Here is a 16,048-nt window from a genome sequence, read left to right as displayed (position 1 = left end):
CTAATTTTCGTTGCTCATAATTCAGAGCTTTTTCTTTTTATCCTTGTGTGTTGTGACTTGTGAGAACTGAGAATTACCATTTCGCCTGTGATCGCCGTTAGTAATTTTTTTGACGGAGAATATTGTGTGATGTTATTTCATGTTTTTACTTTTTAGTATAAATATAATTCTGCTTAGCCGGCTCGGTTTGACTAACCTCCCAACTTTTTCAAGTTGCTAATCGGAGAATGTGATTGTTAAGAACTTATTAGTACTACTATTTAGCTAATCATATCTGACTAATTACAATAATAAATTAAGAAAATCCTACAGATTATTTCCCAAAATCCATCTATTTCAAATTTGAAAGTTCTTTACAAACTAACAACGTCAACTTTTCTTTATTTTTGTTTTGTCTTTCTGTATAAGACAGTGATGTGCTAGGAGACCACGACTGAGATAATTTGAATCCACTAGAGATGTTGGAGGAAAGACGTCCTATTTACCCTTCAAAACTACTATATCGTACTAATTATCCATGGAACTTTGACCTCCTATTAGAACCCTTCCAATTTATATCCTCCTTCTAATTCTCTCCGAATTAATACTTTTATGTCCATTTCCCCATCTGCCTGGATTTACACGGTTTTGTTACTAAACCCGATAGAAACCCATGTTAAACCGGTATGAAAGCAATTTATAATCCGGTAACATTTAGAACCCGACCCGACTATTTCTTCTTCTATTTTAAAACGATAACCCCAAATTCTTACTAAGAACCCTAAAAATCGAAATTGAAGAAAATCCAAATTTGTCTCTTTTTTCTCAAAATCATGAGTAATATTTCTGGATCTTCGAGTAGTTCGACAAATGTCCACGAAAGAGGAAGAGTTGTTGGTGTACCTAAGAGATGTTGGAGTGGAGAAGCAATTGTGGCCAAAAATTCAAAATCCGACCATAACCCAAATCGACGATACTTTCGTTGTGTGTATGCAGCTGGAAATAAGGTAATACAAAGTAGAACTTATTATTTGGCTTATGAATATTGATAAGGTTCTAAACGATAACCAAATGAATTGTCCATGGTGTAGCTTATGAATGACAATCACGTTTTCAAGTGGATCGATGAGGCTTTGTTGGATGAGGTGGAGACAATGAAAGATCATATCAGAGACAATGAAGGTTGAGAAGAAGATGCAAATGAAGCTTGAGAAGAAGATGGAAATGGAGCTTGAAAAAGTGATATTTGAGAGGATTGAAGATGTAAAAGCTGAATTTAAATCCAGGATGAATAAGATGATAATTGTTTCAGTATTAGGTTGTATGATCATCTTTGGTCTAGTTAAGCTAATATGATGAAATTGTATGTTGTTTTCTATGTTGGTTTTGTATGAGACAAAATGTTTTTAAGAGATGATGTTATCTTGTTTGAAAATACATTCATGTTCAAAAGAGTACATCCGACCATAGTTAATAATAAGGTTCAAAAGAGAGACAGACCATACAAAGACAGAACAACATATGTTCTGAAACAAGTCATAAAACCAAAAAAAAACAGTCCTACTTATGCTAATCCTCCATCCCACATTACTTCTCTTGAGTGAGACAACCTTGAGAAGATTCCACTTGAGTTCCACCCTACAAATTTAATCAAATATTAGAATTAATTTAATAAAACAAAGAACCATTGTTGTATCACAAATGAATCAATTTAGAAAGAAAACTAACATGTGTTGTATTCTTCTTATTCTTCTTCTTCTGGTGGTACCTACAGTTATGATCAGCTGCACCACAAATCCCACAATGCATGATTCTTTTCTTTTGCTTTGGTTGCTTCTTGGTAGGTGACTCATTAACACCTTTCTTCCTCTTCTTGTCGATCTTCTCATCGTCCGGCTTTGGAGGTGGATACACATTTTCACCCCCAGTGGAAGGCCAAAAGCGTGGACCTCTTTGTGGAACAAGCCCGTCTGTGTAGTTCTGTCTCCACTTAGCAGTTCTGAACCATTCACACACATAGTCTTCAGCTACCAGTGTCTTCTTGATTATCAGTCCGTAAGCATGTTCGCATGGGATTCCACATATCTAAAACTTCATGCAGGTACAAGTTCTGGCATTTAAACAAACTCGGTGTTTGTCGTATCCCAGGTAAACTTCATACGCTCCATTTGTGCTGGGAGATACAAAGCATGTAGAAGCTGCCTTATGCTCATTAGCAAGGAAACGGGTCACATAAGGAGTGTATAATCCTGTCACATCCGACCATATAGAGTACATATAAATGAATAAGAATAAAACATATAAATGAATAAGAATAAGAGTGTAGTCTTACTAACCTTCATGTGAATAAGAAATAGCAGACCGTTTAGCAATTCGAACCATGGCAAGCCTTCTAACAGTCTCCAACATAGCCACAAATGGTTTTTCTCTCGCCTTGTTGATTGTATTGTTGAAAGACTCCACTGAGTTGTTTTCAAAATCCTCACAATAGCTGCCAATCTTGTGGAATGCCCTACATCATGTCTTTGATTTAGTCTTCATGACATCTTCATAGACCTTGCTATCATATGCGTGAATCCTCTCCAATCCCTCTTCGTAATCTCTAGTGTTGTAGCTCCAAGCTAGATCCCAAAGCAGTTTCTTCAATTGCTTCTTGTTTGGATGAGTCTTCTTTAGGTTACCATAAATGTGCCTAACACATTTACGATGCTCAATCTTTGGTAATTCTAACTCAACAGCCTTAATCAATCCCTGAAACAAAGTTAAATTCATTAGAAACTGATCCAACTGTATATTCACAAATCACACAAAGCATAAAACATAACAAAAAAAAATACCTTTTGGCGATCAGAAACCATAATGTAACCATCTCCATCACCTAACTCCAAGTCTATCTTCAGCCTATTCACAAACCAGCTCCAATTATCTGTGTTCTCAACCTGAACAACACTCCATGCTATTGGGTAGATAGCATTGTCTGCATCTCTTCCTAAAGCCACCAACAACTGACCCTTAATCTTTTCCTTTAAGAAGCAACCATCAACTCCAATTAGTGGTATGCAGGTTTTTTCCATGTTTTCCTAAGAACATTAAAGCATACATAGAATCGCTTAAACACATCATGACCAGCGTCATTCTTTCACCGTATCAATCTCTACCACATACCCTTGATTTGCTTCCAATATCTCAGCTCCATAGTCTCGAAGACGTTCAAATTGAGTGTCATATTCACTCGCTATCCATGCCAATGCCTTTCTCCTAGCAGCTTGACATTGACCTCTCGTAGCTGATATCTTCCACTTCTCCATTATGGTCTGTTCCATCTTTAAAGGCATGTAATAATCTGGTTCTTCTCTAATCTTATCAAGAAATAACCTAGCTATGATTGGGACCTTAAACATCTCACAATCTCTATTAGGCACACAAACATGGGTGTTCGTGTACTTCGTAATCCTCCACATCGACTCATTATGAAGAGACGCAGCATAAACTTTCCATTGACATTTTCCCTTAGCACCAACACACCTAAACCCGATTCTATCTCTATCGTACTTGTATTGCTTCAGATTACAACCTGTTGCCAGTGCATAGTCAGTCACACACTCCTTAAACGCGATTCCATTGTAGAAACTCTGCCCTTTATACATTATACCATCGCCACGAACGATCGGTGTCCCCCCACGCGCAGCACCACCACGACCATTACCCTCAGACTTGTCGTCACTCTCTGGATACACGTTATGACGAATCGATTCCTCCGTTTCTGTAAAATCTGTCGCAAGCTTATCGATATGAAATTCATCTCGATCCTTGCCTTCCTCGTCGAACTCCACTCCAATAGGTGGATTAACAACGGGGACTAACGCCATCCCAAGAGCCAAGAGCAAGAGATAACAAAACGATTCGAAGAAAGAAGAATCAATTTAGGGATCTAGGGTTCGTCGATGGAAAGGGAAAAAACGATTTGGGGATTTTTGGGTTTTTTTTTATTTTTAGGTTTGTTTAGGTTAAGTGATCTAATCGGGTTGTAATCGGGTTGTCAATTGGTTAAAAATGGTTTAATTTGATTATTTTGGTTAATAAGAATTGTCTGTCGGTTAACTAAAACAGTAAACCGTGTTAATCGAGGTCGATGGGGAAATAGATGAGAAGATTAATTTAATTGGGGAAATAGACATAAAAGTATTAATTCGGGGGGAATTAGAAGGAGGATATAAGCTGGAAGGGGTTCTAGTAGGAGGTCAAAGTTTCAGGGATAATCGGTACGATATGGTAGTTTTGAGGGGTAAATAGGACGTTTTTCCGATGTTGGAAATTACGGTTCATAATTAAAGAAGATTTCAACTACGAAATTCCATTACATAACATATCAAAATTAAGGAAGATTCCATTACATAAAAATGTCACAGTTTTTTTTTTTTTTTTTTAAACTATCCTCCTATTTGATTTAATTTAATGATTGTGTCGAATATTTACTTGTTGTTCATATCCAATCAAATTGAAGTTTACATCAAATGAGGGACCAGAGAATATAGACAGTTTCTAAAGCAGCCCTATAACAAAAGAAGTGGAAGTCTTCTTCTTAGTCGTCACTTAAATACAAATAAATTTATTTTGGCATTTGTGTTTGATTATAAGTGAAATAATTACCAAAATACAAATAGTGGTCATTAAATGGTAGAACGGTTCAACAACGGCAGCCCAAAAAATCTTTAAAAATTGTTCCAGCTCACTTTTTTTTTTCCGATTCTTCCGTTTCAAGTCAACGTTTCCCTTCGTTTCCTCCCACCTTCTTCTTTACCAAAATTAAAAAATCTGAATTCCCCACATTTTTTAGATCCCCCATTTAATTCTTAGATTTGATCCGAGTTTGTATATTCTCAAAGTTTTATCCTTTTTTTTATCTTTTTTTTATTGTTTACACTTGATCTCTCGAATACAGCCCACCAAGTGATCGATCTTTTGTCTCACTGACCTGGTTACTGAAAGTTTCCAACTTTGTGGTTTGTTTTTGATTTTGTTTCGATGGCGTATCATCCGGTTTATACTGAGACGATGTCAATGGGAGGAGGGTCAAGCCACGGGTTTGGCCAGCAATTCGTGCCCTTTGCTACGAGTAGTGGCTCTTTGAGGGTTGAGTTGTTACATGGTAACTTAGACATTTGGGTTAAGGAAGCTAAACATCTTCCTAACATGGATGGGTTCCATAACAAACTTGGTGGGATGTTGTCTGGGTTGGGAAGGAGGAACAGTACTAAAGTGGAAGGTGAGAAGTCTTCAAAGATCACAAGTGATCCTTATGTCACTGTCTCTATCTCTGGTGCTGTCATTGGTAGAACTTTCGTGATTAGCAACAGCGAGAATCCTGTTTGGATGCAGCATTTTGATGTACCCGTGGCTCATAGTGCTGCTGAAGTGCATTTTGTGGTGAAAGATAGTGATATTATTGGTTCACAGATCATGGGAGCTGTTGGTATCCCTACTGAGCAGTTGTGTTCAGGGAATAGAATCGAAGGGCTGTTTCCTATACTTAACAGTAGTGGGAAGCCTTGTAAAGCGGGTGCTGTGTTGGGTTTGTCTATTCAGTACACTCCTATGGAAAGAATGAGACTTTACCAAATGGGTGTTGGTTTTGGTAATGACTGTGTTGGAGTTCCTGGAACATACTTCCCTTTGAGGAAAGGTGGTAGGGTTACTCTGTATCAGGATGCTCATGTTGATGACGGTACTCTTCCGAGTGTACATCTCGATGGTGGGATTCAGTATAGACATGGAAAGTGCTGGGAGGATATGGCTGATGCAATAAGACAGGCAAGGAGGTTGATTTATATCACAGGTTGGTCAGTTTTCCATCCGGTTAGGCTGGTTCGTGAGAACAATGATCCGACCAAAGGTACACTAGGGGATTTGCTTAAAGACAAATCTCAAGAAGGTGTTAGAGTGTTGGTTTTGGTGTGGGATGATCCAACTTCAAGGAGCCTTCTGGGATTCAAAACAGTAAGAATCTACATAACTCTGTTTTCTCTGCTTCAGACACTGACATTCTATTTTTGTTTACCATAATATCAAGTTTACAGATATATCTCAGACTGTGTATCCTATGAATTATATGCTAGCAGATTGGCATTTGAGTAGAGAAAAAGGTTTCCATAAAGCTTATGGAGCTACATATTTCTAGATATCCACACTAGATTTCTCTTGTCTTTTCATTTGGATCTAAAGCTATCCCTTTAATTCTAGGCAGCTTCTTTGTGCGCCAATCTGAATGGTCTAATGTTTTCTTCTTAACTTTTCATATAGAAGGTTGTTTTAGTTGCATTTTCTAATTTCTTCTCTGATTTTGATAGTTAGTACTTAGTTCTAAGACTTTTTCCATTTCTCTTGTTTGAAAGTATGTTTTAGCTTCTCTGTTTGCGTTGCATGTTAAATGTATAAGATGTGAAAGTCTGTTCTTAATTTTTCAGTTTTCACATAGTTGTTTTCTCTGTGATTCTATTTAATCCGCTTACTATTCTGGATCCTGAATTCTGACACTTTTAGTTTGCTTCAATTAGACCAGTTTACATGTCTCCACTAACTGAAGCAACAATCCTTCCATCGTTTTAATGACCACTGGTTTTTTGTTGCATGTAGCAAGGAGTTATGAACACAAGCGATGAGGAGACTCGCCGTTTTTTCAAGCATTCGTCCGTGCAGGTTCTCCTTTGTCCCAGATCTGGGGGGAAAGGTCACAGCTTCATAAAAAAATCTGTAAGATGCTCATTAGTCATTAGTTACTGCATTACTGCTTAACCCCCGTGTGTTGAGCTTCATTTACTGAAAAATTTGAGTGTCATTATGATGATCAGGAAGTCGGAACGATCTACACCCATCATCAAAAAACTGTGATTGTAGATGCTGATGCAGCTCAGAACAGAAGAAAGATCGTAGCATTTGTTGGAGGGCTAGACCTGTGCAACGGACGATTTGATACTCCCAAGCATTCTCTCTTCAGGACATTAAAGACACTCCATAAAGATGACTTCCATAACCCAAATTTTGTGGTAATCATCTAAGACAAATCCTGTTTGGTTGCTATTTTGGAATTTGGTTCAACTATTCTTGATCTGTGTAAATTATTTTTTTTGGTAATAGACTACTGCAGATGATGGACCAAGAGAACCATGGCATGATCTTCACAGCAAGATTGATGGTCCAGCTGCATATGATGTGCTTGCTAATTTTGAGGAACGCTGGCTAAAAGCTTCTAAACCTCGCGGAATTGGGAAGCTAAGATCGTCTTCTGATGATTCTTTGCTTAGGATAGACAGAATTCCCGACATCATGGGACTTTCTGAAGCTTCTTCTGTTAATGATAATGATCCAGAGTCTTGGCATGTTCAGGTAATGCAGCAAGTCTCACTTGTTCAAATTACATCATTATGTGATGCTGATTATCATGATAACTCATGATGCATTATCGTTATATGTGGTGGTGACAAAAAGAATCTCATTACTTTCCATGGCTTAATCATTAGATTTTCCGTTCAATTGATTCAAGTTCAGTCAAAGGGTTTCCGAAGGACCCAAAGGAAGCTACTGGAAGAGTAAGTACAACTCGGAACAGTTTTAGCTTGTCATCTTCAGTCACCATCATGTTGCTATATTCTCTACTAATTATGTATATATGAACAGAATCTTCTATGTGGGAAGAATATTCTCATAGATATGAGCATACACGCAGCTTATGTTAAGGCCATACGGTCAGCTCAGCACTTCATCTACATTGAAAACCAATATTTTCTTGGATCATCATTCAACTGGGATTCGAACAAGGACTTGGGTAAGAAAATTGAAATCTTTTGTAGGCAAGCTCAGTTATCAATGGGTGCAGTAATAATAGCAAGGAGTTTTGGCATTGCAGGTGCTAATAATCTAATCCCGATGGAAATCGCACTTAAGATTGCTAATAAGATTAGAGCAAGGGAGAAGTTTGCTGCTTATATTGTCATTCCAATGTGGCCGGAAGGTGCTCCAACAAGTAACCCTATTCAGAGGATTCTCTACTGGCAGGTAAATAGTTTATCAGTTCTTTGCTACACAAAAAACCGATCTTGACGAAAAGTCTTGCCTTCTTTATACCGGAATTTTTTCATAATCTCTGCAGCACAAAACAATGCAAATGATGTATCAAACCATCCACAAGGCACTTGTTGAAGTTGGTCTTGATGGCCAGTTGGAGCCACAAGACTTTTTGAACTTTTTCTGTCTTGGAACCAGAGAGGTCCCTGATGGAACAGTTAGCGTATATAATAGTCCACGGACTCCACCCCAGCCAAATGCAAATGCAAATTCTTCACAGGTATACAAATACAGTTGTCTACTTTTGAATTTTTGGTTTTTGGCTCAATGGGCTTGTTTACTCACTGAAACAACAAACAAATCTAGGTGCAAGCTTTGAAGAGTCGGAGATTCATGATATATGTTCATTCCAAAGGTATGGTAGTGGATGATGAGTTTGTCTTAATTGGTTCCGCGAATATCAACCAGAGATCCTTGGAAGGAACTAGAGACACTGAAATCGCCATGGGAGGGTATCAGCCTCACCATTCATGGGCTATGAAAGGTTCTCGTCCTCGTGGTCAGGTAAAAAAACTTTCAAAGACTTTTACTTTTCAATCTGAGCTAGCATTCTATGACGTAAAACTAGAAACCCACCAGTCTATGTCCTCAGTCTGAAACCTGGTTTGTCCCAATTTCTTGCAGATTTTTGGATATAGAATGTCCTTATGGGCAGAACATCTAGGGTTTCTAGAGCAAGGTTTCGAGGAACCAGAGAACATGGAATGCGTAAGACGGGTAAGGCAATTGAGTGAGCTCAATTGGAGACAGTATGCAGCAGAGGAGGTAACAGAGATGCAAGGTCATCTTCTCAAGTATCCAGTTCACGTCGATAGAACAGGCAAAGTGAGTTTTCTTCCTGGATGCGAGACATTCCCAGATCTCGGTGGCAAGATCATAGGCTCATTCCTTGCGCTCCAAGAAAACCTCACCATCTAAAATATTTGTTCTTTGTTTTTTCCACTTCAAAAAGTAGCTCTCTGAGTGTGATCTGAATGAAAAGTGTGCCTTTAGGGTCTACGTGCTGTAAATTTATTTTTTCCAATTATTTCAACTGATGATCTATCATAGTGTGTTTTGGACTTTTTCTACTGCTACTTCCAATTTGCGTTATTTCACGGTTTGTTTTTCTGTTGCATAAAATATATTATTATTATATCTAAAAAACAATAAAATATAGATTAAAAAAAATAAATCTTTTTTATTGATTAAGATGTTGAGAACAAGTACAAAAACCAAACCATAAACCCTAATCGTGTACCTTTATCTTTTTCAGAAGTTGCTTATTTATAAGCAGTATTATTTATTCCAAATTCCTTGTAGGAATCTTTTTTTTTCTCTTTCTTTGGAGATCTTTGATAACTTTCCATTTTATTAATAGTTAGTTTACAATTATTTGTCGGTTGTTAGTCTCCATGGTAAGGGATTGGACTTCTTGTACACGTTAATAGGTTTATTTATATGTTGTTTAAGATCCTTTGCAGGTTGTTTAAGATCCATTGGAGGTGGTCTAGAATCTTACATCAAATGAACTAACCCTTTTAACTATCATAAATAATCTTTTAGATCCTTTAAACAACTAACCACATGATTTAACATGTGTCAAATGTTGATAAGTTGATCAATTATTTTTATCCAACAATTCAAATGTTGATAAGTTGGTTTTCTCTCTCTAGCGGCCATTGTACGGAAAGTTCGAAACCAGATCCAAGCTCTACTCCCTTTGCCTTGACTAGTTTCTTTTGGATCTGCATTAGAATTTTGTAGATCTACGGTCTCCTTTCCTTCTTCTCCAAGATGTGTCTGTGGTTTATCAGTCCTCTAGTAGTTGCTATGCCTCTCCGTCAAGTTCATTGTAGCCTATGCTAAGGTTCCTGTCTTACTGAAGACTCTGTTCACTGATCTATGAGCAACCAGGCCATGGATAAGAACAAAAGTTGTCCCTGGTTTCGCTATCTAGCCCTCCCCTCTCGCAACTTGCTAGTTCCCCAAGACGACATCGAATCAGCTGGTTTCACCAGAAACTTCCCTGTCGATGACCATATCTCGGCAACTCATCTTGAATCACAAAGACCTATCTCCCATTATGGGAAGGATTCTACTTTTCCTCTGCTCGTGAATGTTCCTGCTAATAAATCTGGGTATCTTGTAATCGGGTTGAAGACGGAGCAGCGCCTACCCCCCGATCTGACTTTGTCTCTGGATCGAGATTTTTCTCACCTCTACGGGAAGATTTCGTTGGTGTCTCCGAACCTGCCTACTCCGTCGGAACCACCGGATCTATCTGTTCCATCTCCGACTCAGATCCCCATTGTCTTTCATTCCTCACTTAGTCGTCACCCCTCTCCGCTGCGACTGAGATTTATCTTACCTTGGTTCATCCTTTCTCACGCATTCAAATCCCAGTCTGGTCTCGCTTGCACCGTCGGCGTTAGACTTCTCTTGGGAGTTTCCCAAAGACTCTTACCAGCGTGTATCACAGCCGACATCTCCTCTGCATCCTCCATCGAGTAAAAGTTCCGACGAAGCAATTTGCTACCGTCGAGACCTGTCTTTGGATCTGTTACGAGTTTCCTGCCTCCGCCTTTTACCTCGGCTACCAGACTAGATCCATCGAATTCACTAGGTACCTTCGAACCATCTCGGAAAGCTTCTCCGACGTTCGTTCTGGTGATGCCGTTTAGTTGCTGCATCCTATCGCTTACCTCTAAGAAGTTTTGGCGAGGAAGAAGAGCTGAAATTCTAATAGTGATGGGCCGACTTTTCACTACCTTGTTTTTGGGCCAAAGCTTAATTGTCCTTCTATTGGGCCTATGGAATTCAATAAGGTCACTATTTGAAATGGTCCAATTAAATTAACGGTGGTCGAGGAGAATTTCTATTCTTTTATCTCACTTCCCTCTCAATGAGGTGCTTCCGCTACTAAAGTTTAGATTTATTCGAACCAATGTAAGTACGGTGGGGTTTGATACTCACTCGGGAACTAACATATGAGGACTTTAGCATGGAATTGTCAAAGGACGAGAGCTAAAAAAACTTCTCGTCGACTGAGAGAAATGTACCACATATACTCTCCAGGTTTTATGTTTCTGTCTAAGACCAAGAATGATAAGATATTTCTGCAAACTTTGCAAGTTGAGTTAGGATTTCATAATCTCCAAACTGTTGAGCTTGATGGCACTAGTGGAGGTCTATCTCTTTTCTATTCAAAAGACTATCCGATTAAGTTTTTGTTGTTAGATGATCGATTGATCGACATCGAAACTATCATTAATGGAAACCGAGTTTTTATGACCTTTATTTACGGAGATCCTGTGGTCAAAGATTGCGATTATGTTTGGGAGAGATTAACAAGAATTGGCATAGCTAGGTCCGAGGCTTGGTTCATAATCGGCGACTTTAATGAGATCACAGGAAACCATGAAAAAAAAGGAGGAAAAAAAAAGATATGAAGCTTCATTCCTACCCTTTCGTGCAATGATCAATGCTTGTGGGTTTATTGATTTTCCATACCAAGGAAATCAATTCTCATGGATTGGCCAACGAACAAATGGTAAAGTAAGATGTCGATTGGATAGAGCATGGGAAATGAAGAATAGCATAATATTTTTTCCCACACAAATGTGGAGTATTTGAAGATGTGGGGTTCTGATCATCGATCCCTAATAGCGTCTATTCGCTCGACTCCGAAAAAATTTCGCGCAAATTCATGTTTGATAAAAGATGGATTGATAAACCCGGAATAAAGGAAGCAGTTCAAGAAGGATGGAGTGTAGGGGGAACTCGGGTGAAATGCCTCTTATCTTGAAGAATCCGAAATTGTCGAAGAGTCCTGTCCATATGGAAGAAATCAACTATTACAAATTCGGAGAAGCTTATCAAGGAACTCCAAACTAAGATTGACGAAGCATATGAGGACAAGCCTACAACGACGGAAGAAATCCTAGCGTTAAAAAAGAGACTATGCAAGGCTTACAAGGAAGAGGAAATGTTTTGGTACCAAAAAAGTCGTCAAGATTGGTACGCAGAAGGAGATAAGAATACTAAATTCTTCCACGCTTCGGTGAAGCAAAGACGTGCAAGGAATAGAATTACTGGCGTTCTTAATCGAAATGGAATGTGGGTGGATAATGAAGAAGGGCTAGAAGAAGTTGACATTGAATATTTTGATAATTTATTCTCTTCCTCGAATGTGAATGATCCTTCTCTAGTTCTTAGGGACGTCCCTTCCATGGTCACATCAGCCATGAACGACTTTTTAACTAAGGATGTTACAGAAGCGGAAGTTAGAAAACCGCTGTTTTCACTCAAGCCAGGAAAGGCTCCGGGGCCAGATGGGATGACCGCTCTTTTCTTTCAGCGCTTCTGGGATATAACAAAAAATGATCTCATCGATATGGTGAAGAATTTCTTCAAATCTGGTATTTTTGATGGCAAGATAAACAAGACCAATATACGTCTTATACCTAAGGGAGATAGGCCTAGAGAAATGTCAGGATTTCGTCCTATTAGTTTATGCAATGTAAGCTATAAGGTGATCGAAGATCTTGAGTTTTTGATTAAAAAGATTTCTTCCACATTTAATCTCTAAGACACAATCTGCTTTTGTAGCAGGACGATTAATAACCGACAACATCCTCATCGCTCAAGAAAATTTTCATGCCCTTCGCTCTAACTCGGTTAATAGGAAAAAATTTATGGCTCTCAAAACAGACATGAGTAAAGCATACGATAGGGTGGAATGGCGATTCCTCCAATCCTTAATGGAGAAAATGGGTTTCAATGAGCGATGGGTGGGGTGGATCATGCAGTGCATCAATTTCGTGTCCTATCAGGTTCTTATAAATGGGGAACCCAAAGGCCATATTAGGCCGACGCGTGGGATTCGACAAGGGGATCCAATTTCTCCATACTTGTTTATTTTGTGTACGGAAGCTCTCATTTCTCAAATTAGAAAAGCAGAGGCAGACGGAGAAATTTAGGGACTTAGGGTCGCTTTTGCAAGTCCGCGAGTCTCGCACCTCCTCTTTGCTGATGATAGTTTGTTCTTCTGCAAAGCAGATATTCAACAAAGTAAAGTAGTGATTGACATAATCCGCAAATATGGCGAGGCTTCGGGACAAGAGATTAATTTTGCTAAATCTTCTATTATGTTTGGGAATGAGGTAGAATATTCTCTACGTCAAGAAATTAAATCAGTTCTGGGAATTTCCCAAGAAGGAGGTATGGGGACGTACTTGGGTCTCCCTGAAAAGATTCATAGGTCAAAAGCCCAGGCTTTTGCTTTTGTCAGGAATAGATTACATAAACAAGTAAATCCATGGCCTTCAAAATTCCTCTCGAAAGGAGCGAAAGAAATTCTTATTAAGGTGCAAGCACAAGCCCTTCCAACATATATAATGTCGTGTTTTCTATTGCCAAAAGCAATATGTTCCAAATTAACTATGCCGTTAGCTAATTTCTGGTGGAGCAATAAGGCGGATAATAGGGGTATACATTGGATACCTTGGGACCAATTATGCTCGCCACTTTCAGATGGAGGCTTAGGATTCAAAGCATTAGAAGACTTTAATCTCGCATTATTGGCGAAGCAATTGTGGAGACTATTAAGATTTCCTAATTCTCTCCTTAGTCATGTCCTAAAAGGAAGGTATTTTAAGTACAGTAGCCCGTTAGAGATAACGGTATCCAACCGACCGTCATATGGATGGAGGAGTATGTTGGCTGCTAAAGAAGTTTTGAAACACGAAATTCGGAAAACTATAGGCTCGGGGTTTGGCACATACCTTTGAACAGATCCGTGGATACCTGATTCCCCTGCGCGCCCTCCAAAAGGACTTTCAGATGTCTGAGATCCTTTGATCTGTGTGAACACCTTGATTGACTTCGAGACAAAACAATGGAAGTTGGATCGTCTCCGGGAACTCTTTCCTCCGGAAGAAATTACCCTCATTTTAGGGCTTCAACTGAGTCGTACTGCATCAAATGATGGATATTGTTGGACTATGACTAAGTCTGGGAACTATTCAGTCAAGTCTGGATATGAGGCCGCGAGAATCATTTCTCGTCCTGCTTGTGAACTCCCTCTTTAGGGGCCTAGTGTTACGGTACTAAAAGCACAAGCTTGAAAATAAGAACTACACGGAAGTTGAAGCATTTTGTGTGGCAATGTATTGTTGGGTGCTTGGCAACAAGCCAAAAACTACACTATCGCCATATTGGTAGAGACAAAGGATGTTCAAGATGTGGAGCAGACGAAGAAACTATCAATCATGTGATCTTCGAATGTCCCCCAGCTAGACAAGTCTGGGCTTTGTCGAATATCCCTTCTTCACCTATGTTGTTCCCGTCATCGTCGATATACAATAATTTTGATTATTTATATTGGCGGGACAAGGACGTGGGAGCGAACGAGGAGAGCTTAAGAGTATTTCCATGGATTATATAGTATATTTGGAAGGCGTGAAATAAAAAAATCTTCGAGAATATTTCAGAACCACCGCAAGAGACTCTTGATATCGCTATTCAAGAGGAAGAAGCGTGGAGGCGAGCAAATAGGAGAGAAGATCCCTTAGCAGGGATAGAGCCCATAGTGGAGATCATACCAGTTCCATCTGATGTTCCTGTTTGTTTTATTGATGGGTCTTGGCATCCGTCAGATTCACAAAGTGGACACGGTTGGATTGTGTCTTGTGGAGGGAGTTTGAGGCATTTAGGATTGAAGGGCTCGCGCAGAAGTCTTTCCCCCCCTTCATGCCGAGTTGGAGACCCTTTTATGGGCAATGAAGTGCTTATTGGCGATTCCGTTGACAAGTATCCTCATTATGACAGATTGTTCGGACCTTCTTGCTATGACTTCAAACCCAGAGGCATGGCCTGCATTTGCGGCAGAGCTAAAGGATTTTGTGTATTACAGGGACTTATTCTCTTCATTGATTATTAGATATATCTCTCGTAATGGTAATACTTCCGCTGATCATTATGTGAAATGTGTAAGAGGTCGTGGGTTTTGTTTTTTCCATGTAAGTTCGATGGTTCCTCACTGGCTCTCTCTAGAAGAGAGTTCTTAACCGTGAACTAATATATGGAGTTTAGACGGAAAAAAAAACACGATTATTTAAAATTAAATTATAGTATACCTATAATCATTTAAATAATTGAACAGAAAGATAATAAAAACTATAAAGTGAAAAACAATCTTTACTCGAGAATCATGATATGACTATATGAAGTTTAATAAGACATTGTTTTCACTTTTGAGATGAATAAGTTGTCACAAATTTTTAAAGATTGGCATGATTTTTGTAGGTTACTAAATGATTTTATTAGTTTTAAAATAGTCTTTTTCCAAAGAGAAAAAACTTTCGCCAATTGAAATTTAAAACTAATTATTTAGTTCTTTAGTTATAACCATTTTAATTTTTTAAGAATTTATTTGTCCTTTTTCACCGATTGAAAAGTTTTCATTTTCTTTTACGAGGTACATATATATAAACGATCATATGACAATGATCTTTAACCAAAGTGTTGTAGTGACAATTAAATTAAGTAATAATAGTCTAATAGACCTAAATTATAAACAAGTTTTCCATACAATGAGCACAAATCAAATTTGTAAGATTTTGAACTTAGTGTAAATTAAAAAAAAAAGAGATTTTTAATACTAGATATAGAACTCTCATTTAAAATATATCAATACTACAAATATATATTTGAATACTACTACTCTGATAGTCTGATACAATAATTGAAGAAAGTGATGTAGCATCGAACCCTTGCCTTACCTACCCCGCTCACGTGTATAAACCCACGAATTTGTGTAACCATCGTTCGTATCATCACACGTTATGTCCCACAAAATCGGTGACGTAAGCTGAATCCGCTTGTCATCTGAGATGGTCAGAAATTGGAAAAATAGTACATTCTTTAATAATGTTTGACCATTTCTGGTAATCAAATCGGACGGTAG

The 16,048-nt window shown here is 38.5% G+C and overlaps 1 protein-coding gene and 1 pseudogene across 2 annotated transcripts; both read left to right on the top strand.

Annotated features, from left to right (window-relative positions):
* Positions 1–4,543: 4,543 nt before the first annotated feature.
* Positions 4,544–9,192, top strand: LOC104707478 (phospholipase D gamma 1). The gene is made up of 10 exons (XM_087463453.1): positions 4,544–5,976; positions 6,613–6,729; positions 6,828–7,022; positions 7,114–7,362; positions 7,497–7,565; positions 7,654–7,801; positions 7,883–8,031; positions 8,126–8,320; positions 8,407–8,604; positions 8,725–9,192. The coding sequence occupies exons 1-10, from the start codon at positions 5,005–5,007 to the stop codon at positions 9,016–9,018; spliced, it is 2,586 nt and encodes an 861-aa protein (XP_087319579.1). The 5' UTR covers positions 4,544–5,004; the 3' UTR covers positions 9,019–9,192.
* Positions 9,193–9,404: 212 nt separating this feature from the next.
* LOC147940281 (uncharacterized) lies at positions 9,405–15,399 on the top strand (annotated as a pseudogene). The gene is made up of 4 exons (XR_015563679.1): positions 9,405–12,089; positions 12,291–13,302; positions 13,504–15,101; positions 15,388–15,399. The product of XR_015563679.1 is annotated as an uncharacterized LOC147940281 (transcript).
* The last annotated feature ends 649 nt before the right edge of the window (positions 15,400–16,048 follow it).

Source organism: Camelina sativa, chromosome 8, assembly GCF_030686135.1.
Source record: "Camelina sativa cultivar CO46 ecotype springtype chromosome 8, ASM3068613v1".
Taxonomy (NCBI): domain Eukaryota; kingdom Viridiplantae; phylum Streptophyta; class Magnoliopsida; order Brassicales; family Brassicaceae; genus Camelina; species Camelina sativa.
The sequence above is the reverse complement of the archived record's forward strand: the minus strand, read 5'-3'. Positions and strand labels throughout refer to the sequence as shown.

Bases quoted from the DNA above. Each gene is read 5' to 3' on its own strand.
- LOC104707478 (XM_087463453.1), top strand. From the start codon at position 5,005: ATGGCGTATCATCCGGTTTATACTGAGACGATGTCAATGGGAGGAGGG. The intron at 6,730-6,827 runs GTAAGATGCTCA...TATGATGATCAG, and splicing joins ACAGCTTCATAAAAAAATCT to GAAGTCGGAACGATCTACAC. The intron at 7,566-7,653 runs GTAAGTACAACT...ATATATGAACAG, and splicing joins CAAAGGAAGCTACTGGAAGA to AATCTTCTATGTGGGAAGAA.